We start from the raw sequence: 26,168 nt of genomic DNA, 5'->3' as shown, positions 1-26,168 counted from the left end.
AAAAAAAAACCTGCTTATTCAAGAGATCGTTTTTAAAGTTTAAAAATATAATAAAATGTATGAAAAATAAATATCAACTTTTTACTGTGCAACAGATCTTTTTAGGTAAAACCAGAATGTTTTTTCTCCATTTGAAAAATATTTAGTATGTATAAAAAAATAATTCAACAATACCTTTTGTTCAAAATGCAAAAATAACTCTTTCTGCCCTGTAGCGGGTAAATATTGAGTTAAAAATATGCCGCTTTTGCTGGGATATAGTACATTTTCTCGGCATTCCGAAAACATGCACAACTGAAAATGGACGATTTTTTATATATGACGTTGTTAAAAGGAGTGAACGACTTCTAACATTCTATGTACTTATGATCTACAAGCACACGACTAAAAATTTTGGAACTCCTAAATATGTAATTAAAATGTTACTTATTATTTTTTGACATCTCATCAAAGATGAAGAAGAATATGGAAGTCTGGGCATTTACGGGGCTTACGACCGTCATAGGCTGGTTTAAGTGATCACTTTACACACGTGTAACATTCACCAATTCTACCCATTATTGACAACCACACTACTCAAATTCTTGGAAGTTCTATATATATGAACCAATTTAGAAACCTTGTTCTTGAATCACTAGAACTTCACTACAGACATCTATTGGTGAGATGTAAAGAAGCTTTTTATTAAGCAGAAACTCTTATATTCGTATGTGCGATCCGAAAAATAATATGAAAGTAACTCCTGTAATTGGAGATAATCCAGATTTTGTGAACAAGTATTTGGACACACTCAAAATGTTGTAAAATTTTACTTTGTTTTAAAATCATTATAAATTTAGTTATTCATGGTGATTTTAATGCAAAGTAACATTTTAATTATAAAACGGAAAATCACAAAGTAAGTGCTTCAAATATAAATTATATCCTAAATGTATATTGAACATAACATTTTGAGTGTGTCCAAATACTTGTTCACAAAATCTGGATTATCTCCAATTACAGGAGTTATTTTCATATTATTTTTTGACATCTCATCAAAGATGAAGAAGAATATGGAAGTCTGGGCATTTACGGGGCTGACGACCGTCATAAGGCTGGTTTAAGTGATCACTTTACACACGTGTAACATTCACAAAATCTACCCATTATTGACAACCACACCACTCAAATTCTTGGAAGTTCTATATATATGAACCAATTTAGAAACCTTGCTCTTGAATCACTAGAACTTCACTAGAGACATCTTTATTTTAAACATGATTTTTTGACATCTCAACATAGATGAAGAAGAATACGGAAGTCTTGGAATTTACAAGGGTTATAGTGATAAGTGATCACTACTAGCTGATTAGGTGATCGTAGTCATGCAAATTAAGTGATAACTTTACACACATCATTCATCATTTGACCCAAAAAATAGGTAATTTAACTAACTAACCATCACGCCGCTTCCCCGCAGGGGTAGGCAGAGAGAATAGAGCGCCACACCACTCTGCTCTTGCAAACATATATAACTTATGTATATAATATGTTTCGAAAAATAAATATGTAAATAAATTAACATTCATCATTCTACCCATGATTGATTGGTTACTTATATTTCGAACAAACTAATTTTTACAGATAAATAAGTGAAATTTCATTACATTTTGAAATTCAACAAGACAACATTTTCCCACAATTTTGGTCATGGTATAGAACAGAGTGATTCCAATAAAAATAATTAATTTATAATATTTTCTGACTCAATTCGAACAAGGATATGACAGAAAAAATACGTATGAAATAATTAAAAACAATTTTTACAATGGTAATATAAATAATACGAATGCATCCTGATGTGGTAATTCAAAAGAATCCCACACTTTAATACCATAATTCGTTAAATTCATATTATTTCATTATTACTATGGGATATTACCATGGACTAAACATGCTTAACTATGGGGACTTGGTATATTGTCCCCTTGTTTCCTTTCATTTTATTATTTATTATTATTATACATAGAATATAGCCATCATATTAAAATATATAAAATGTTGACAACATTTTGAGGGTGTTCAAATACTTGTAGAATGTTGTAAATAAATTAACTGGTCAAAATATAAGCTAAAATAATAAAAACGAAAATGATATTTTCTGGCGTTTCTCATGTATGTGATTTTAATCCAGAATTTGGACCTTACATACTATAAGAGTTTCTGCTCAATATAAAGCTTCTTTTCATCTCACCACTAGATGTCTCCAGTGAAGTTCTAGTGATTCAAGAACTAAATTCTAAATTGGTTCATATTTATCGTAGTCATACAGGAGAAAGTGACCAAGTGCATTTGTTTACAAAAACGTGATCTTTGACTATTTGATATCTTGCTAGCTTTAATATTGTCCTAAAAAATCCCGAAGCGATTTAAAATTTTGAGTGTAATATATATAGTCTTGCTAAAAATTAAAAATCGCATTCATGTTCATTTTCTTGCCAAGCAAAAGTGACTTAAATGGCCCTCCTGAACATTTTATGTTTTGTAAGTTGGTCACTTTCTCCTGTACGACTGAGATATATATATATATATATATATATATATATATATATATATATATATATATATATATATATATATATATATATATATATATATATATATATATATATATATATATATATATATATATATATATATATATATATATATATATATATATATATATATATATGTATATATATATATATATATATATATATATATATATATATATATATATATATATATATATAAAATAATAAAACCCTTATCCGCACCCGAATGGTGCATAGGGCACTGTGTCATATAAACGCAGTGTTATCTTGATCGTTTTTTACACATGAAGGAAAGGTGATCAGCCCTCCGCTTCAGGTACCAGTCCATGGTAATATTGAATAAATATTACAGTGAAAAAATCACTTATATTTATTTTTCCCCCCTTGGGAATCGAACCCGGGACCTCCAGAACGGTAGCCAAGCGTGCTGACCATTACACTACGGAGGCGGACAATATATACATTTATATATATATATATATATATATATATATATATATATATATATATATATATATATATATATATATATATATATATATATATATATATATATATATATATTTTAGAACTTCCAAAATTTTGAGAAGTGTGGTTGTCAATAATGGGTTGAATTGGTGAATGTTACACGTGTAAAGTGATCACTTTAACCAGCCCATGACGGTCGTCGTCCCCGTAAATGCCCAGCCTTCCATATTCTTCTTCATCTTTGATGAGATGTCAAAAAATAATATAAAAAATGTTGACTACAATTAAATACGTGGAATTAGCTTCACGTAGGGAGTTTGAAAATGATGCGAAATGCATCGAAACACGTGTCACAGTAGATTTTAAGAAATAGTGGTATTTACCAAGTAAAACATCAATTAAAAGTAAAATACGTTTCTAATCCAATAATAATAATAAAACCCTTATCCGCACCCCAATGGTGCATAGGGCACTGTGTCATAAAAACGCAGTGTTATCTTGATCGTTTACACATGCAGGAAAGGTGATCAGCCCTCCGCTTCAGGTACCAGTCCATGGTACTATTGAATAAATAATAGTGAAAAAAATCACTTATATTTATTTTACCCCCCTTGGGAATCGAACCCGGGACCTCCAGAACGGTAGCCGAGCGTGCTGACCATTACACTGCGGAGGCGGACCAATCTAAAGCAAAAATCTAATCCAAAGCAAAAATTATTTGAAAACGCAGGTATTGTAGAAGCATGTCCCAAAACGTGCTAGAACAATCTCCTAGCAAAACGAACGTACTATACTGGCACAATATATTCCTATACTATCATTCTCATTTAACCGTTCAGTGTAGTAACAGTGCATTCTGTTTCTAAGCTCGGACTTACCGCAGTTTGAATTGTAACCGACAGTTAGTGGGACTGTAACTTGATTCGAGGGTTGTTTAACGCTCAGGGTTAAAAATAGTGCAAAAGTTTTACGGGGTGTTTAAAAGTAAACCCTGGCTAAGGGTTATTTATTTAATCTGAAGGTAAACAAACCGTTTATTATCATATTTGATTATAAAATATAATTTATATTTCGCTCACTTTCAAGAACGTCATAAATCAAAAAACTTGATTTTTCAGGACAACGTTTTTAAAGTTTAAGAATATAATAAAATGTATTAAAAATAAATATCAAGTCACTTACTAGACTTTTTACTGTACAACAGATCTTTTTAGGTAAAACCTGAAAGTTTTATCTCCATTTGAAAAATATTAAGTATATTTAAAAAAATAATTAAATAATACCTTTTCTTCACTTTTCTTCAAAATGCCAAAACAACACTTTCTGCCCTGTAGCAGGTAAATATAAAGTTAAAAATCTGTCTCTTTTGCTGGGATATAGTACATTTTCTGGGCATTCCAAAAACACAAACAACTGAAAATTGACGATTTTTGATTTGTGACGTTCTTGAAAGGAGTGAGCGATTTGAAGTACTAACTTTGTGATATTCCATTTTATAATTAAAATGTAAATTTGTTTTAAAATCACTGTAAATATTTTGTTATAACTAAGTTATAATGTCCGCCTCCGTAGTGTAATGGTCAGCACGCTCGGCTACTGTTCTGGAGGTCCCGGGTTCGATTCCCAGGGGGGGAGTCAAATAAATATAAGTCATTTATTCACTCCAATACTTATTCAATATTACCCTGGACTTGTACCTGAAGCGGAGGGCTGATCACGTTTCCTTCATGTATAGTAACTTTAAACATAAAGAGTAAATCCACTCACGAGTAGGCATAGGCTATGAAACTTGTAAAGTTGAAGCCTGAGTAGGGATATGATAAACGGTGTTGCATAAGCAGTAGCTAGATTTCAGAGTCACTTGGACGTTAGGTAATTCATATTAAAAAAAAAATACAAAAAACCCTTATCCGCTCCCAATGGTGCATAGGGCACTGCGTCATATAAACGTCTTGATCGTTTACACATGAAGGAAAGGTGATCAGCCATTCGCTTCAGGTACCAGTCCAGGGTAATATTGAATAAATATTACAGTGAAAAAATCACTTATATTTATTTAACCCCCCTTGGGAATCGAACCCGGGACCTCCGGAACGGTAGCCGAGCGTGCTGATCATTACACTAGCGTGCTGAAATATTAGTGTTGCCATGGGCTGAAAATATGGTATGCACTGAGTTCATTTCTTGATGTGAATTAAAAACTCACAAAGTAGGAAATACTGCAATATCAAATTAAATTTTCAACATAGATCAATCTCTACATTTGTTGGGATTCTCGCTCTAACTGACTTAAATGTACCAATTATTATTTTTCTCGTATTAATTCATTCTTGCACCAATATCTTTATAAATTGTGTACAAACATTGGTATTTTATTTATTTATTTAAACTTCATGTACAGAAAATAAAAAGTACATTGGCGGGCTTATTGCTAAAAAGCAATATCTTCCAACCGACCAAAGACGGACTAGTGATATTGATCAAAACGTTTGATACCATATATAGCCGTTTGCAATCAGTGGGCAGATAGTACTTGAACATTTAAAAAAACATAAATTACAAATTGACATTTAAAAAGAAACATAAATTAACAAAAGACGATAATAAGGAGGGCAAAGGAAGAAGGGAGTTTAGGGAAGGAGGTAGAGGGAGGAGGTTTGATCGACAGTTAGGATTCTAATGACAGATAGTAATGTCTCAGACGTTTTTAAAAGTTAATACATATTAATATGCATTAGTCTGATGTAATAGATTTTATCAAAAAACTAAAAAACAATTATTAACAATTAGACAAAAAAGTATTCTAGGATTCTAATGATGAATAGGTAGAATCAGGTAGCAAGTTTAAGAAAGAGAGGAGGGGTCAGGGGAGGAGGAGATGGACAGTTAGGGTTCTAAGGTAAGATAATGACGTTTCAGGCGTTTTTTGAAGGTTAAGATAGAAGGTGCATTTTTTACGTGTAGAGGTCTCAACAAATAAGAAGAATAATATGGAAATCTAAGTAATTATTTTAAAAATATAAACACTTACGATTCACCTGTCGATGAAAACAACTGTAGTGTTCGAAACTAGTCGGCTGTCCAAATTCAAAACACAGTAAGGGACATTTTTTGTAGTAAGTTTTTTTTGCATTTTTGGACTAAGTAGATTCTATTTAGTCCAAAAATGCAAAAAAAACGTACTACAAAAAAATGTCCCTTACTGTGTTTTAAGTTTGGACAGCCGTAGTGGTGTGTAATGAAATAAAACTCATATTATATATTGCGTCCGCCTCCGTGGTGTAATGGTCAGCACGCTCGGCTACCGATCTGGAGGTCCCGGGTTCGATTCCTAGGGGGGGTAAAATAAATTTAAGTGATTTTTCACTCCAATAATTATTCAATATTACCCTGGACTGGTACCTGAAGCGGAGGGCTGATCACCTTTCATATGTTAACGATCAAGATAACACTGCGTTTATATGATGCAGTGCTCTATGCACCATTAGGGTGCGGATAAGGGGGTTCGAATGAATATTTTGACATCTCTACATCGATGTATATGGAAGTCTGGGCATTTACGGGGCTCACGACCGTCTTAGGCTGGTTTAAGTGATCACTTTACACGCGTGTAACATTCACCAGCTCTAGTGAAAATCTGGTGATTCAAGCATATGTTTTGAATTTAAACAATATATATATGTACAAGTTACAATAATTTGAGAAGTGTGGTTGTCAATCATGCTCCGTAAATACCTAGACTTAAATACTTCTTCATCTATGTTGAGATGTCAAAAAATAGTATAATTTAGAATATTTTCTGAAACATATTTAGCATTAATTTTATGTAGAAGACTAAAGAAGAAGAATAACATGAGACCTATAACGCGGATCAGATACCGCTCACTCCTTTCACGAACGTCATAAATCAAAAATCGACAATTTTCAGTTGTGCACGTTTTCGGAATGCCCAGAAAATGTACTATATCCCAGCAAAAGCGGCATATTTTTAACTTAATATTTACCCGCTACAGGGCAGAAAGTGTTGTTTATGCATTTTGAACAAAAGGTATTGTTTAATTATTTTTTTTAATGTAATAAATATTTTTCAAATGGAGAAAAAACCTTCAGGTTTTACCTACATATAAAGATCTGTTGCACAGTAAAAAGTTTAATGAGAGGCTTGATATTTATTTTTAATACATTGAATTATATCTTGAAACTTCAAAAACGTTCTCCTGAGAAATCAAGTTTTTTTTTTATTTATGACGTTCTTGAAAAGAGTAAGCGATATACCCCATTATAACCGAGTTCCACTGTACTTAAATTATTTTATAGTATCTACTTAATCAATCAAAATACGACATTTCCCTGTGTAATGAGCGCTGTATTTTTTGCTTTGTACGTGTGTGTATGCAAAATATGTAATATCACACGGTAGCGCAGTGGGTATGAAGTCAGCATACGCAACACTGTTCAGGTTAGCAGTGAGAGTGAAGTACCCAGGTGGAAATGAAACGTGAGAACGCCATAAGGTAACAATAGAACCGACTCCTGAACTATGGGAAACCACAAGAAGTGCACGGAGTACGCTAAATCATGCATGTACCCAGATATTACACCAGAAACACGTAATTAAATTATTAGAAAATAGAGGAAATGGCGTCTAGAACGATACTTGAGGGTAAAACGTGGGAGGAGAGACGTTCAAAACGATTTTGAGGGTAAAACGTGGAAGGAGAGACGTTCGAAACGATTTTTGAGGGTAAAACGTGGAAGGAGAGACGTTCGAAACGATTTTGAGGGTAAAACGTGGAAGGAGAGACGTTCGAAACGATTTTTGAGGGTAAAGCATGGAAAAAGAGATTTTCAAAACGATTTTTGAAAGTAAAACAAAAACGAAAAAGAAAGATTTCTATTTTATACATATTTTTTTAAAGATGAATATTTTAATAATTATTTAAAAAAAATATTTAGATCTGTATTTAACTAACTAACTAACCATCACGCCGCTTCCCCGCAGGGGTAGGCAGAGAGAACCGAACGCCACACCACTCTGTCTTTGCAAACATTCTTTGCCTCTTCTACATTCATGCATCTCCTCATACATACCCGACGATTATTACGACTCCTGATCCGGCCGCTTTCAAGTATTTGACATACCTGATTGTGCCAAGTTTTCCTCGGTCGTCCTCTGCTTCTTTTTCCAACTACATTCGCCCCATAAATTTGTTTAACCGTTCTTTCTTCACTCATACGCTCCACATGTCCAAACCATCTCAACACACCTTTCTTAATTAACACAAGACTACTTGTGCTGACAGATCTGTATTTGGTCTACAATAATGAACGTATCGACATGATTCATTGTTTCCCTGACAGGTGACACTTATTGTCACCATACGTTCATTATTGTAGACCAAATACAGATTTAAATCTGTTTTTTGTACTGGGCTCAAGTAACACATCAAAGTTCAAGTAGCCCCGTTCTACGGTACTACATGAATTTTGAAAATTTTCAACAAAAAAAAAACAACAAAAAAATGACAATAAAAAAACGGTCACTCATTTCAGGTTGATTATTTGTTCTGATAACAAATAGAGCCATTACAAAACGTATCTTTGAAAAATATCACGAGCTGTCAGAACATCTGTTGCAAAAAATGATTGCACATATCTCTCTTATTATAATATTTCGACATTGTTCTAAAAAAGGAGATAGCCCGATTCACTTTCCAGCGTCCCAAATGTAAGATGACAAGCGTCATCGTGGAGTTGAATAAATACACCTTGTCTCCGGTATAATTAATTGTTTTATCGGTGATAGATCGTTTTGGAAGTAAGCCGCGGTTACATAATTGAGTTATTGTATATCAAAGGCTTAAACTGTTTCATTGATTAGTTTTCAGAGTTACTGTGCCTCGCGTCATTCATCATCTAAGGTCCAATATAAGGCAAATTGAAACATAATCGTACATCACAATTGTACAACTTACTTGTATTCTTTTTTGACATCTCATCAAAGATGAAGAAGAATATGGAAGTCTGGGCATTTACGGGGCTGACGACCGTCATAGGCTTTACACACGTGTAACATTCACCAATCCTACCCATTATTGACAACCACACTACTCAAATTCTTGGAAGTTCTATATATATGAACCAATTTAGAAACCTTGTTCATGAATCACTAGAACTTCACTAGAGACATCTATTGGTGAGATGTTAAGAAGCTTTTTATTAAGCAGAAACTCTTATATTACATACTCTTACTTGTACATCTTCTGTTTACTGTTTCTGTTTTTTTAATTATTTTTTTTACTTTGGCTTTAAATTAAGTCTGCCTATTAATCTTCTTAACTTTTGATGTATTTTGTTATTCCTGTTTACTTTTAACTCATTTAACATATCGCTCACTCCTTTCAAAAACGTCATAAATCAAAAAACTTGATTTTTCAGGAGAACGTTTTTAAATTTCAATTTATTAAAAATAAATATCAAGCCACTTATTGAACTTTTACTGTGCAACATATCTTTTTGGGTAAAACCTGAAGATTTTTTGTCCATTTGAAAAATGTTAAGTTTATTTTTAAAAAAATAATTAAACAATACATTTTCTTCAAAATGCAAAAACAACACTTTCTGCCCTGTTGCGGGTAAATATTATAATCATTATATGTATATTCATTATATACCTGAGGGCTGATCGCCTTTCCTTCATGTGTTGACGATCAAGGTAACACTGCGTTTATATGAGGCAGTGCCCTATACACCATAGGGTGTGGATAATGGTTTGAAGAACTAATAATCAGTATGTCATTGTATAAAGTTAATGCCAAATAATTCATATGATTCAGAAAAATATATGAATTATTTTATTTTTATTGTAATTATTGTGTTCTATACCATGATCAAAATTATGAGAAAATATTTTCTGGTGGCAATGATTTTACATAAAAAAATACAATAAAAAGTACACTTCTTCTTTGGCCTTCTGTCCTCCTGAAGACCTGAGTTTATTTTTATTGCACCAATCTGGAAGCCTTTCCAGATTTTTTTCTTGTATGTAACAATCGTTTATGTGACGAATTGTTTTTAAATCTATTGTTATTGATAGAGATGATTACTGATAGTGATGATAATTAATGGTATATTCTTAATTTTTATTGAATAATTTTTTGTTAATATTGTTAAAGGCATTAGTCTTAAATAAAATAAACAAAAAGAGGTCCGTTATATCTAGGTTTTACTGTACCTTCAAATATTATAGTATTTTTATTGTTAGCATTAAACGTGGCTATTATTTATGCAATCTTTTATATTTATCAATGAAAAATTATTTTGCTGGCTATTGTACTTATAGTTCTCACAATAAAATGTTATAGTACCAACTCACCTAGCAATGGTTCTGACAAGACGTGGCAGATCAGATACGCAGTTATAGTATTGCCAGTTAGATCATGGTCGTGACAGTTTGAAAAATGTAATACAGGTTTTTCTTACTAGGGCACTCGTGGTTGCATACCCGTACTCGCACTATATTGCATAAGATGTACACAGCTAATAATGTACGAGGAGTCACTTGAGTTTTTGGTTTAAAACCGACCTTTTTTTTAAATGTATATTTTTGTAAATAATCGATTGTACATTTTTTTACAGTTTTGGAACTTGAGGATGATTTAAATAAAAAAATGTTTTAAGTTCGAAAACTTACCGAAAATAATAAAAGTGCTAAATTTAATTGATAAATTGAAAAAAAAATCTGCTTTAGAATTTCTCAAAGTGCGACCAATATTTGAGATTCGTAAATCAAAATTCGTAAATTGCTATTAATATTTGAGATTCTCAATTCAAATTTGATAAAGTGCGACCAATATTTGAGATTCTACATTCAAAATTGATAAAGTGCTAGCATTATTCGAGATTCTACATTCAAATTTGATAAAGTGCGACCTATATTTGAGATTCTTCGTTCACATTTGAAATTCGGCGTTTCGAAAATTTGAAATCTGTTCCCAAATGAAGAATAACATTTAAAGTTTCGACATCAACATCAAACATGGGGAGGGTGATAATGCGGGCGGTCGCGTTGGTGGTGCTCTGCCGCATGGCGGGCTCGATGGAATCGACGGCTCCGGAAAAGTTCCTACTGCCGAGGAATTACAATCATCATCCTTACGAGGGAAAGGGAGGCGATAGGACGGAAGGAGAAAGCAGATTTGTAGAACAAGCTACGAAGGCTCAGAAGCAACAAGAGAACAATGCAAGGTTAGTTATTTTACAATTAAAACGTAACTTTATTTATTCTCAACATTATTAATATTTAAAGCATTTACTTTGTGGTTAGTCTTGTGTACTTTTTTTTTAGAAAAATGTTAATAATAATAGTATATAACCACTCGAGCGAGATTTTTATGTCTACCGGTTTCGAGACGTACCCGTCTCTTCGTCAGGACAATCACTAACACAGCATGCAAACAATACCACCCTTCACCACCATAGCACCATTTACACACTCAAAACTACACAAAATGTCTAACACATGCGATTTTTGGTCGACCCGAAGACCAACATGCACTTAAGTTTTCGACACAGATATGCGTTACGAGTTGGTAACGCATGAGTTGGTTATATATATATATATATATATATATATATATATATATATATATATATATATATATATATATATATATATATATATATATATATATATGTGCATATTTATTTTCCTTCTTCGAAATAATAATAAGGTTTAAAAGAGCTATTTAAAGAGCTAGTTTATAATATACTCGTTTAATATAAAAGTTGTTAAAAACCAAATTGTTTTTTTTTTATAAAGCTTATAAAATATGCCACAAAGTATCTGCGAAAATCATTCAAGAAACGTGTAGTATTGTTTGCATGGTTTTTTAGTGGTTGTCCTGACGAAGAGACGGGTATGTCTCGAAACCGGTGGACAAAAAATCTGAGTGAATGGTTACATACTTAGATTTTTGTAAAAAATATTTAAGTAAAAATAACTAAACACAATGTAAATGCTTTCAATGTTGCTAATGTTAAGAATATAAATTCTTTTAACAACATTTTGCACTCAAAATGTTGTAAATAAATTAACTGGTCAAATTATAAGGTAAAATAATAAAAATGAAAAGGATATTTTCTGGCGTTTCTCATGTATGTGATTATAATCCAGGATTCGGACCTCACATGCCATTAAAAGAGTTTCTGCTCAATATAAAGCTTTTTTTCATCTCACCAATAGATGTCTCTAGTGAAGTTCTAGTGATTCGAGAATTCTTCTTTCAATATTGGTTCATATATATGTAGAACTTCCGAGAATTTGAGTAGTGTGGTTGTCAATAGTGGGTAGAATTGGCAAATGTTACACGTGTGTAAAGTGATCACTGAAACCTGCCTTTGACGGTCATCCGCCCCGCCAATGCCCAGACTTCCATATTCTTGTTCATCTTTGATGAGATGTCAAAAAATAATTTAAAATCTTTGGTTTAAAATTTATTTATTTATTTTTCAAAACATATTACATACATAAGTCATATATATAATATTCCCGATGAGTAATTTCTATTTCTCATTTTGGGACACGGGATTAAGGTTAACAAGACTGGAACACAAATAATAAAGTTACAAAAAAGATTTTTTTTAAATAACCAAAACTAATACATGAGAAAATATAAAAACAATAAACAGGTATAATAAATAGGCATAAGCATATTTAAAAGAAATAAATGAGAAAAACATCAGCATTTTTTAAAATAGGTAAGAGGCATATTTAAAATAAGCAAATGAAAACATATAAAAAGTGAGAATACATAAAAATGAGAAAAAATAATAAATGAGAAAATATAAAAAACAAAACGGAAAAACAAAATTAGAAAATATGACTAAACACTACATATCGCTCACTCCTTTCAAGAACGTCATAAATCAAAAATTGTCAATTTCCAGTTGTGCATGTTTTCGGAATGCCCAGAAAATGTACTATATCCCAGCAAAAGAGGCATATTTTTAACTTAATATTTACCCACTCCAGGGCAGAAAGTGTTGTTTTTGCATTTTGAAGAAAAGGTATTGCTTAATTATTTTTTTAAATAAACTATATATTTTTCAAATGGAGAAAAAACCATCAGGTTTTACCTAAAAAGATCTGTTGCACAGTAAAAAGTTCAGTAAGTGGCTTGATATTCATTATTAATACATTGTATTATATTTTATTTATTGTTTCGGCATTAACTTTGTGGTAAGACATGTTACAATGATTAAAGAAAACACTTCGTTTTTTACCACTTGAGTTTTATTATAGACTACATGTTTCAGAAGTTAAACTTCCATCATTCAGGTCTGTATAATAACTATTGTTATTATACAGACCTGAATGATGGAAGTTTAACTTCTGAAACATGTAGTCTATAATAAAACTCAAGTGGTAAAAAGCGAAGTGTTTTCTTTAATCATTGTATTATATTGCTAAACTTTAAAATCGTTCTACTGAAAAATCAAGTTTTTTGATTTATGACGTTCTTGAAAGGAGTGAGCGATATACATATATCTTTCCATAAAGTATTTTTTCAGATCGTTTATTTTGGATCCCCGAACGGGGATCTGGGCGCGAGGGTGTTGACCATGATATTACAATTTAAGCCGTAGTGAGTCGTTTGGGCATTCTCACTGCCCACTTAGGAGACAAATGTGATGGAAAAGCTAATAGGTTTTTAAGTAGGTACTTAATACATGGCATTATGGAGCGAATAGTTGCGAAACACTGTGCGAACTATACACAATAGGCCTTCAGAGAGACTAAACTCAAATGCTTTACGACACTTGCTAAATGAGTCGTTTATGAATGTAATATCTCTAACTAATTTTATTTTAAAACGTAAACAAGACGACAATTTAAACAGTGCCAAATTTAAATTACAGTTAACCTTCCAGTACTGTTCATTCAAAAATTACACGTGATTCAAAGAGGGGTACCAAACGACCCCAGTTTATATTTGTATGGAAATCGTAGTACGCAGCTCGCAGCAAGTATCAACTCGCAGCTAAGTGAGTCATAGGAACAGTACGTCCGGGCTGACGCGCCGTCATGCGGTGACTGAGTGCGGGTACTGAGACACTAGATCAGTGATTCCCAAAGTGGTCTATATCGACCCCCAGGGGTCTATGACAACTTGCAAGGGGTCTATGTTTTAATTTGAATTTAAAATATAAATGTATAAAACCTAACATGTGTGGTTCAAAGTGAGTAACACTACATATACCGGCTGTCAAAAATACATTTGAAGTTAATGAATTTGATAAAAATCAATATCAGGTAAGGCAAGGGGTCTACGAGATAAAAGAGTTTGGGAACCTCTGCACTAGATCAAAGGAAAACCGAGTATTTTAGTTGTCTCGCTCTCTCGTTATGGTATTACTACATTTATAAGAGTAAAAAAATAACATGTCGCTTGCAGACAAAAAATTAACGAGCTGATATATAAGTATGTAGATCTTGCGGTACCGATTGATTGGTCTTTGTATCAAAACAACATTTTTAAACATTTAACGATTTGAAACTAAAAAAAAACCTGGAAAATTTTCCTTAATTTTATTTTTAAGAGCACATAAAATATGGAGTAAGTAGCTCTTATAATACAAAAGTTATGGAATTAAAATTCATATATGGGCGATTTCAATCCCCCTGTTAGATCAGGCTAGGTTGATGAGCATGGGCGTACGGCATACGGCAAGCGAATTTTTCATTAAGAGAGTATAGCGTATATCGTACGTCGAAGCACTATATGCCTCACTCCTTTCAACGTCATATATCGAAAATCGTCAATTTTCAGTTGTGCATGTTTTCGGAATGCCCAAAAAATGTACTATATCCCAGCAATAGCGGCATATTTTAACTTAATATTTACCCGCTACAGGGCAGAAAGTGTTGATTTTGCATTTTGAAGAAAAGGTATTGTTTTTTTTTTTAATATGCTAAATATTTTTCAAATGGATAAAAAACATTTATGTTTTACCTAAAAAGATCTGTTGCACAGTAAAAAGTTCAATAAGTGGCTAGATATTTATTTTTAATACATTTTATTATATTTTTAAACTTTAAAAAACCATCTCCTGAAAAATCAAGTTTTTTGATATTTAACGTTGTTGAAAGGAGTGAGCGATATGTTCAGTAGTTTATATTGCACAATAAAAATAATAATTTATAAAGCGCCATTTTCATAAAACATAACCTCAGGGGCGCTTGAACAGATGTGTATTATGACGTTTTTAACGATAAAATAAAAGTATTTAAATAATAAAATAGTTTTAAATAATAAAATTCATAAACATGTTACTAGAAATAAGGATAAAAACAGAATCGCAAAATTGTATTATGTATAAGGGTTTGAAAATGTACGATGGGATGCCTAAATGTATGAAGAATGAAAAGAGTCTGAGAGAATTTAAAAATATATGTTTTGTGTAAGATGTAAATACATACATCGCTCACTCCTTTCAAGAACGTCATAAATCAAAAAACTTGATTTTTCAGGAGAACGTTTTTAAAGCTTAAAAATACAATGTGATAAAAATAAATATCGAGCCAATTATTGAGCTTTTTACTGCGCAACAGATCTTTTTCGGTAAAACCTGAGGGTTTTTTTCTTCATTTGAAAAATATTTAGTTTATTTAAAAAAATAATAAACCTATTCTTCAAAATGCAAAAATAACACTTTCTTCCCTGTAGCGGGTAAATATTGAGTTAAAAATATACCTCTTTTGCTGGCTTATAGTACATTTTTTGGGCATTCCGAAAACATGCACAACTGAAAATTGACGATTTTTGATTTATAACGTTCTTGAAAGAAGTGAGCGACATGTTATGTAAATTAAGTGAAAATAATAGTTTGTATTAAATGTAATAAAAACTATTTTGTTTTTTTTTTCTTTTAGGAATGGTCCAGTGTTATTCCCGAATGATGGCCCATCGCCTACTAACAGACCCCTTATAGTAACATCTAGACCTTTAGCAGAACAGATTGCAAGAGCGAATCAAAAACCCATCAACCTAACACCCAGTCCTCCAACTCTAGACGACAACCTCCAGCAAATATCATCAAAGGAATACCAAAACGATGGCATCAACCCTGGACAAAACTACGACTACCTTCACGATCGATTATACCAAAACTTGAACCCCCAATATGTCTCTCAAACTGATCTGCAAAGCTCTCAACAGTATCCAAACTCAATTTATCTTGTGCCAAGTCGGTACAATGGTCTGGACGCATATGGGAACATCAGGAATCAAGGATATATCGCTCCAAGTAGCGGATATCCTGAAGGATTCGACTATCAAAACTACAGAAACGGATCATTGCTGGATCGACATGTATACGCAAGTGCTTTGAAAAATGCTCAGTATTCCAGTACGAAACAACCTCCAAGATATGATGTGGTAGAGGTAAGAGAAAAATATATTAAAAAAATTATATACATACATATATATATATATATATATATATATATATATATATATATATATATATATATATATATATATATATATATATATATATATATGTATATATATAAATATTGTATATATATATATCGTACACATATCGCTCACTCCTTTCAACAACGTCAATCAAAAATCGTCAAATTTCAGTTGTGCATGTTTTCGAAATGCCCAGAAAATGTACTATATCCCGGCAAAAAAGGCATATTTTTAACATATTTAACCGCTACAGGACAGAAAGTGTTGTTTTTGCATTTTGAGGAAAAGATATTGTTTTACTTTTTTTTTTTTAATAAACTAATTATTTATTTTTTGATATCTCATCAAAGATGAAGAAGAATATGGAAGTCTGGGCATTTACGGGGCTTACGACCGTCATAGGCTGGTTTGAGTGATCACTTTACACACGTGTAACATTCACCAATTCTACCCATTATGGACAACCACACCACTCAAATTCTTGGAAGTTCTAAATATATGAACCAATTTAGAAACCTTGTTCATGAATCACTAGAACTTCACTAGAGACATCTATTGGTCAAAAAATAACAATAAAACAACAAAACCCTTATCCGCACCCCAATGGTGCATAGGGCACTGTGTCATGTTAACGCAGTGTTATCTTGATCGTTTACACATGAAGGAAAGGTGATCAGCCCTACGCTTCAGGTACCAGTCCATGGTAATATTGAATAAATATTACAGTGAAAAAATCACCTATATTTATTATACCCCCCTTGGGAATCGAACCCGGGACCTCCAGAACGGTAGCCGAGCGTGCTGACCATTACACTACGGAGGCGGACAAAAAAAAAATGAAAATAACTCCTGTAATTGGAGATAATCCAGATTTTGTGAACAAGTATTTGGACACACTCAAAATGTTGTAAATTCTTTATTTTAATTATTTTTAATTCTGAGATTACATAAAGGTTATTTATTGCCTTTTATATACGTATTAATTTAGTACAGAAACAAGGAAAAAGCACACAATATCTTGTTTTCTTTTTATCATATTTTATTATTATTTCTCATATCGCCCACTCCTTTCAAGAACGTCATAAATCAAAAAACTTCATTTTTCAGGAGAACGTTTTTAAAAGGTTAAAAAATATAATACAATGTATTAAAAATAAATATCAAGCCACTTATTGAACTTTTTAATATGCAATAGATCTTTTTAGGTAAAACCTGAAGGTTTATTCTACATTCGAAAAATATTTGTATATTTAAAAAAAGAATTAAATAATACCTTTTCTTCAAATGCAAAAAACAACACTATATGCCCTGTAGCGGGTAAATATTAAGTTAAAAATATGCCTCTTTTGCTGGGATATAGTACATTTTCTGGGCATTCCGAAAACATGCACAACTGAAAATTGACGATTTTTGATTTATGACGTTCTTGAAAGGAGTGAGCGATATGTTTCACTGTCCAATATTTACCATTAATAAGGCAAAGATATCAAGTTTAAAATATATTTTTATATTTACCAACGCATATCGTATGTCTCAATTTCGTAGAGGGAAGTCTTTATTCTTTCCCTAATAGATTCTGAACGAAACAACTTCTAGACTGAATAGAGATATTTCAGAGGAAGAAAGTAATTTTGGTAGCTTGGTCCGAACAGCATCCGTCAGAACGCGTGGTGTTACAACTAAAATGCAATTGTAAATAACTGAAATTGTCTACGAACTTCTATGCATGTTATCAAAATAGGGTGACCAACCGATCATTGAATAAAACAAAATTTACAACATTTTGAGTGTGTCCAAATACTTGTTCACAAAATCTGGATTATCTCCAATTGCAGGAGTAATTTTCTTTTTTTTTGACATCTCATCAAAGATGAAGAAGAATATGGAAGTCTGGGCATTTACGGGGTTGACGACCGTCATCCCGTAAAAGTCCAAACTTCCATATTCTTCTTCATCTTTGATGAGATGTTAAAAAAAAAATGAAAACAAAATTTCTAAATAAATAAAAATGTCAAATGTGCGGCAAAACGATGTTTGAGAGATGTTCGAATGGTGAAATAAGGAAAGAATGCAAGGCTGAGATAAGCATTATCGATACAATTAAGAAAGGTGTGTTGAGATGGTTTGGACACGTGGAACGTATGAGTGAGGAAATAACGACTAAACAAATTTATGAGGCGAATGTAGTTGTAAAAAGAAGCAGAGGAAGACCGAGGAAAACTTGGTACAATCAGGTATGTCAAAAACTTGAAAACTCGAAATAATCGGTTATGTATGGGGTGATGCATAAATGTGGAAGAGGCGAATAATGTTTGCAAAGACTGAATGGTGTGGCGTTTATTCTCTCTGCTTACCTCTGCGGAGAAGCGACGTGATGGTTGATTAGTTTTTTTTTTTTTTTTTTAAGTAGTTTTTATATTTTTGGTTGGTACACATTGGTCACCCTATGTCGAGATGGTATTTACATATGAAATTTCCTAGCAACTGTGAATTCAATTTCCCAACGTAATTTCAACAGTTAGGAAATACCTCACCAACAACTTTATACTTTAAAAATAAAATAAAATAAAAACTTTATAAAATAAAACATGAACATTGTTTTAAACCGCTTTAATTTTTGGTACTTTTCTCCAACGGCTTCGGCAAGAACCTTGTCATCTTCAGGGATAGACATTTACATCGTCATACGTGGAGGTCCTCACCAAAACGTTACATTTCCTTTATAAATGATTTTAAGTAATCAGGAATTCTAGCTTGTAAAATTGTTACGTTTAGTTTCGTTAAAATGATAACTTAAACCAGCCTATGACGGTCGTCAGCCCCGTAAATGCCCAGACTTCCATATTCTTCTTCATCTTTGATGAGATGTCAAAAAATAACATATTTATTTAGTTACAAGAGACAAAAATTCACTGATGAATGATCTATAAACCTTGTACATTATAAGCAAAGGTAAATAATATATGCAATTCCCATCTAAAAAAAAAAATTCATGTAATTAACGATCAAGACTAACATGGCGTCCATACGACGCAGTGCCCTATGCACCATTGGGGTGCGGATAAGGGTTTGAAGAATGAACTAAATAATACAATATTTTAGTTTAATATAAGTCCGCCTCTGTAGTGTAATGGTCAGCACGCTCGGCTACCGTTCTGGAGGTCCCGGGTTCGATTCCCAGGGGGGTCAAATAAATATAAGTGATTTTTTCACTGTAATATTTATTCAATATTACCCTGGACTGGTACCTGAAGCGGAGGGCTGATCACCTTTCCTTCGTGTGTAAACGATCAAGATAACACTGTGTTCATATGAAGCAGTGCCCTATGCACCATTGGGGTGCGGATAAGGGTTTTATTATTATTATTAGTTTAATATATTTTTCTTTTTTCAGGAACAAACTGTGGGGCCCCCAATTTACACAGCGCTCGGGAAATTCGCCAGAAACAAAGTCTTGAACGGAGTTGGCAAAAGATGGCGGACGCAACAGGAAACCAATACAGTGGAAAATCAACCGGCTGATGAGGAATATTATAACGACGATGGTGTTAGTGTACGTGCACACATTTTTATTAATTGTATATTATATATATATATATATATACATATATATATATATATATATATATATATATATATATATATATATATATATATATATATATATATATATATATATATATATATATATATATATATATATATATATATATATATATATATATATATATATATATATATATATATATATATATATATATATATATATATATATATATATATTTATATATATATGACGTGGTAATATTTTTCTTTGTAATTAAAGAGATGTCAGTAAAAGTTAATTCTATAAAAACCTTTTATTATTCACATATAATATGACACGTTCACCAAACACAATATTTTTCCATCCGACGTCTCTTGTTTTTCCCAGTGCGCAGATTTGCGCGATCTGCTTTACCGACTGTCACAATTGTGATGTATATATATTTATTTATATATATTTATACATATTTATATATATTTGTATATATATATATATATATATATATATATATATATATATATATATATATATATATATATATATATATATATATTATATATATATATATATATATATATATATATATATATATATATATATATATATATAAATATATATATATATATATATATCGGAAGATGTTATAACTTTTGCAAATGGCGTAGTACGTCAATCATATTTGACATTTCGCTCACTCCTTTCAAGAACTTCTTGATTTTTCAAAAGAATGTTTTTAAAGTTCAAAAATATAATGTTATGTATTAAAAATAAATATCAAGCCACTTATTGAACTTTTTACTGTGCAGCAGATTTTTTAGGTAAAATTTGAAGGTTTTTTCTCCATTTGAAAAATATTCAATATGTTTAAAAAAAATTAAAACAAACCTTTTCTTCAAAATGCAAAAACAACACTCTCTGCCCTGTAGCGGGTAAATATTAAGTTAAATATATGCCGCTTTTGCTGGGATATAGTACATTTTCTAGACATTCCGAAAACATGCACAACTGAAAATTGTCGATTTTTGATTTATGACGTTCTTGAAAGGAGTGAGCGATTTGAGAACTAGACAGCTGCAGGATACAAACAGATTCAGGGTGGCGCAAAATAATTCATCCAATTTTATTTTAGAATAACCTTTAAACTGAATTTAAAAAAATGTTTATGAGCGATGGCTATCTTATATATATACAGTGGAACCTCTCATAACGAGTTATTCGCAAAACGAGCTCAAAAAAGTGAAAATGTTGATCCCTTAACAAGCGACATTTCGTATAGCGAGTATAAAAATATTTCGCTTAACGAGTAAGATTCTGGAACAAATTACATTCTTTAAGAGAGGTTCCACTGTATACGGCTTATTAAGCCTTACGTTCTCAACGATTCACTGTATTATATATAACCCAAAATATCAACACAAAACCATTGTGAAAAACATGAGCCAACGTGAATTGATATAAATGTCGTTTAAACGGGTACAAAACATATCGCTAACGCGTCGCCCGTCAGCAGAGTGCTTTTAATTAATTAAAAATCGTTTATCGCGCCAATCCGGTAATCCGGACGCGAGTTTGTCAGTTTGACAGGTCACTTGTTCGGCTAATCCGGCAGGGCCAGGTAACCGATCCGGAATCATTTGCAGATTAGCCAATCGGGCGGGATTCCGAGTTTGAAAGTTTCAAGTTTTCAAATTCGGAATAAATTCACCTGTCAGCTGTCAGAGTGACGGAATTAGCCGTTGTCTATGGCGTGTTATTGCCAGGATTGAGTTTCACTCGTGGACTGGGTAGGTACTTAATTGTAGTGTCAAAATTTACTATGGACACCAGCAAAAAAACATATATTTATATACGTATAAATATACCTGGCCGCGGGTTGTCGAGGCTTATTCTAGTCAAATGGAAAAGAAACAAAATGGAAATCACACATTTCTAATAAGCATTAATTTCATAATGTTAGTAAAGCGATGAAAAAATTCAAAACTGTTAAGAAGCACGCTGGTCGCCATAAGCTGTGTTAAGTGTCGTTGCTGTTGAGTTAACAGATGGCACTGCCATTCGGGTAAAAATGGGTTAAATAGGTTTTTCCATGCTGAATGCATACGCACGTATTCGTAAGCAAGGTCGTGTCAGGTTTAGGATTTCGATGAAACGAACAATTACATTTTAATTTGTATACATAGCCTGGAGTTTCCCTAAGAGATGGAGCCTATGCTGATTGAAATAATTGTAAAAAAAATTATAAATTTTCATTTACCAAAAGTGTTGTGATAGCGCGAAGGTATTAGAAAGTAATTTCCTTTGGAGTTGTATTTATATTCGCTTTTTGATATATTCCAGATTAACAAGCACTACGCTTTCTCATATTCCGTCAAAGATCACCAAACAGGGGACGATTTCTCTCATTCCCAAAGAAATACAGGAACTGGCACAAATGGTGAATATCGAGTCAAATTACCAGACGGAAGAACGCAGATCGTTTCCTATACAGCAGACAACGGAGGCTACAAGGCAGACGTGAGATACCAAGAGGACTCGGACCAAGTCGTGACAACGCGACCACCAACAGAACAACCAAGATACCAACCCGTTAGCAACGGCATCTACTTGCAAAACGTAACACCAAAACTAGGCAGAATCGTTGTCCCAAGCCAAGAAGAAGCAGACTATCAAGACTTATATTACTATGACCACACCCCAAGCCAGAAGCACGACCAAAATTATAGAAACTACGTCACTAATGACGCCAAAGAAGTCCTGATAACCAGCAGACCAGGGTATCTTTACACCCCATCGCCGCAAGCATACACCAGTGGATCTGATTACACCTCTACACCAAAGACCTACGAATACCTCCAGCCGACTTCCTCAAGCATTATACAGCCAGGAAATCGTCAAAACAGCGTCAGTTCAACCACTCAAAACCCTCAAGAAGCCAGCAGAACCTATTCTCACTTCTACAACGCAGAGTCTGTCAAATTCGTCAGCACCACACCAAAGTATGCAAGAATTCTGAAGAGTTCTAGGAAGAGGTTGACCAGCACAACACCGGGTCATCAATTTTCTAGCCCTGAACACCAAAATGGATACCTGCCCATATCAAGCACTGTAGCTCCAGTTGTGGAGAACTACGACCATCTGGACACTCCAGAAGTAGTCAAGATTGAACCTAGACCTAAATCAACGGTCAGATATACCAGCCTCGCGCCGATCCTGTATAAGTCTGCGGGTCAGAGCGATGTTGCTCCAACGCCAATTTATCCTCAGGCTGGGTCGCAGTCAACGCAGTCGAGTCTGCTCAATCTGGCGAGGTATATTGGGAACGGGAACACATTGGATTTGAGAAAGTATTTTTCTTTCACTCGCTGAAATATGCATTTTTCTGCCTTATATAGAAAAGTGAAGTATTAATTATGTAATGTATGTGTTATATATATAAATATATAAATATATATATATATATATATATATATATATATATATATATATATATATATATATATATATATATATATATATATATATATATATATATATATATATATATATATATATATATATATATATATATATATATATATATATACATATATATATATATATATATATAAATATATATATATATATATATATATATATATATATATATATATATATATATATATATATATATATATATATGTAAATATACATATATATATATATATATATATATATATATATATATATATATATATATATATATATATATATATATATATGTATATCGTAGTCGTACAGGAGAAAGTGATTTGCAAAGCAAGAAAATAAACATCAATGCAGTTAGTCATTTTTCCCAAGTCAATATATTATACTTCCAAGTTAAAAATCCTTTGGGATTTTTTCAGGGCAATATTAAGCTAGTAAGATATCAAATAGTAAACGATCACGTTTTTGTAAAAAAAATGCACTTGGTCACTTTCTCCTGTATGACTACGATATGTGTAAATACTGTGTAAAATTATAATATTGACGAATAAATCACATTTCTTACAATTTATATGTTTTAAACTATTGTATATTACTCGTTTTTTTATCATTCTATGGTACATATATATATATATATATATATATATATATATATATATATATATATATATATATATATATATATATATATATCACGCCGTTTCCCCGCAGGGGTAGGCAGAGAGGATGGAACGCCACACTCTTCTGTCCTGACATACACTCCTAGCCTCCTTCACATCCATACATCTAGTCATACATGCCCTCCGATTACGCAGACTTTTGACACCGCCAGATTTTAGGTTCTGATTGATCTGATCGTGCCAAGTCTTTTATATATATATATATATATATATATATATATATATATATATATATATATATATATATATATATATATATATATATATATATATATATATATATATATATATATATATATATATATTATACATATATATATATATATTATACATATATATATATATATATTATACAGATTTTAGGTTCTGATTGATCTGATCGTGCCAAGTCTTTTTTATATATATATATATATATATATATATATATATATATATATATATATATATATATATATATATATATATATATATATATATATATATATATATATATATATATATATATATATATATATATATATATATATATATATATATATATATATATATATATATATATATATATATATATATATATATATATATATATATATATATATATATATATATATATATATATATTAAATTTCATATTCTACAAGAAAATAAAAACGTACTTAGCCCATCATAAAGTCAACATGACCAGATTATCATCAAGCTTCTTAAGCTTAGTACGTAAATAAGTATTGGACCCAATATAAATAAATGTGTATTTGAGAAGTGTTATTCAAACCCGCCGGCTCTCAAATTTGCTCACATTTGAGGGTTGTTTGGTTTGAGATTACTCGCGAGGAGGCGCCATAAATCCTCCCATGTGATGTCTCGACTCGCTGCTACAAGTGAACGCCCTCACTATTAACTTCTTCTACTGGATAAACATGACTAAATACGGCCTTTGTGTGATGTTTCAGGGAAGGCTTACTCCATAAGGGTTTACAGCAAGGGTGGCCGACCCGCGGCCCGCGGGCCGCATACGTCCCGCTAGGTGTCTTCTTGCGGCCCGCGGAGCATTTCACATACATAAAACCACCAAAAGAACATTTCAACGTGCGTAGTTTGTATCATATCCCATATATGGAAGTATTTCACTATCGTGACAATTTCAAGACCCATATAATATATATATATATATATATATATATATATATATATATATATATATATATATATATATATATATATATATATATATATATATATACATATATATATATATATATATATATATATATATATATATATATATATATATATATATATATATATATATATATATATATATATATATACATATATATAAATATATATATATGTATATATATATATATATATATATATATATATATATATATATATATATATATATATATATATATATATATATATATATATATATATTTATATATATATATAATTATTATCGCATTATCGATAAAATTAAGAAAGGTGTGTTGAGATGGTTTGGACATGTGGAACGAATGAGTGAGGAAAGAACGGTAAAACAAATTTATGAGGCGAATGTTAGACCGGAAGCGAGCGAGGAAGACCGAGAAAAACATGGCATGATCAGGTATGCCAAATACTTGAAAGTGGTCAGGTTATGGGTCGTGACAATCGGCGGGTATGTATGAGGAGATGCATGAACGTGGAAGAGGCGAAGAATGTTTGCAAGGACAGAGTGGTGTGGCGCTCTATTCTCTCTGCCTACCCCTGCGGAGAAGCGGCGTGATGGTTAGTTAGTTAGTTAGTTTATGTATATATATATATATATATATATATATATATATATATATATATATATATATATATATATATTTATAAATATATATATATATATATATATATATATATATATATATATATATATATATATATATACATATATATATATATATATATATATATATATATA

The 26,168-nt window shown here is 31.6% G+C and overlaps 1 protein-coding gene across 1 annotated transcript; it reads left to right on the top strand.

Annotated features, from left to right (window-relative positions):
- The first annotated feature begins 3,892 nt into the window (after window positions 1–3,892).
- LOC148302112 (uncharacterized) lies at window positions 3,893–23,478 on the top strand. Its single transcript, XM_088272033.1, has 5 exons — window positions 3,893–4,065; window positions 10,683–11,291; window positions 15,979–16,489; window positions 19,920–20,078; window positions 22,410–23,478. The coding sequence occupies exons 2-5, from the start codon at window positions 11,083–11,085 to the stop codon at window positions 23,436–23,438; spliced, it is 1,908 nt and encodes a 635-aa protein (XP_088128159.1). The 5' UTR covers window positions 3,893–4,065; window positions 10,683–11,082; the 3' UTR covers window positions 23,439–23,478.
- Window positions 23,479–26,168: the final 2,690 nt, after the last annotated feature.

The sequence above is a fragment of the Brachycentrus maculatus genome, unplaced genomic scaffold, assembly GCF_059751285.1.
Source record: "Brachycentrus maculatus isolate JH-2025_06_01 unplaced genomic scaffold, ASM5975128v1 h1tg000475l, whole genome shotgun sequence".
Taxonomy (NCBI): domain Eukaryota; kingdom Metazoa; phylum Arthropoda; class Insecta; order Trichoptera; family Brachycentridae; genus Brachycentrus; species Brachycentrus maculatus.
The sequence above is the reverse complement of the archived record's forward strand: the minus strand, read 5'-3'. Positions and strand labels throughout refer to the sequence as shown.

Bases quoted from the DNA above. Each gene is read 5' to 3' on its own strand.
- LOC148302112 (XM_088272033.1), top strand. From the start codon at position 11,083: ATGGGGAGGGTGATAATGCGGGCGGTCGCGTTGGTGGTGCTCTGCCGC. The intron at 11,292-15,978 runs GTTAGTTATTTT...TTTTTCTTTTAG, and splicing joins CAACAAGAGAACAATGCAAG to GAATGGTCCAGTGTTATTCC. The intron at 16,490-19,919 runs GTAAGAGAAAAA...TTCTTTTTTCAG, and splicing joins CAAGATATGATGTGGTAGAG to GAACAAACTGTGGGGCCCCC.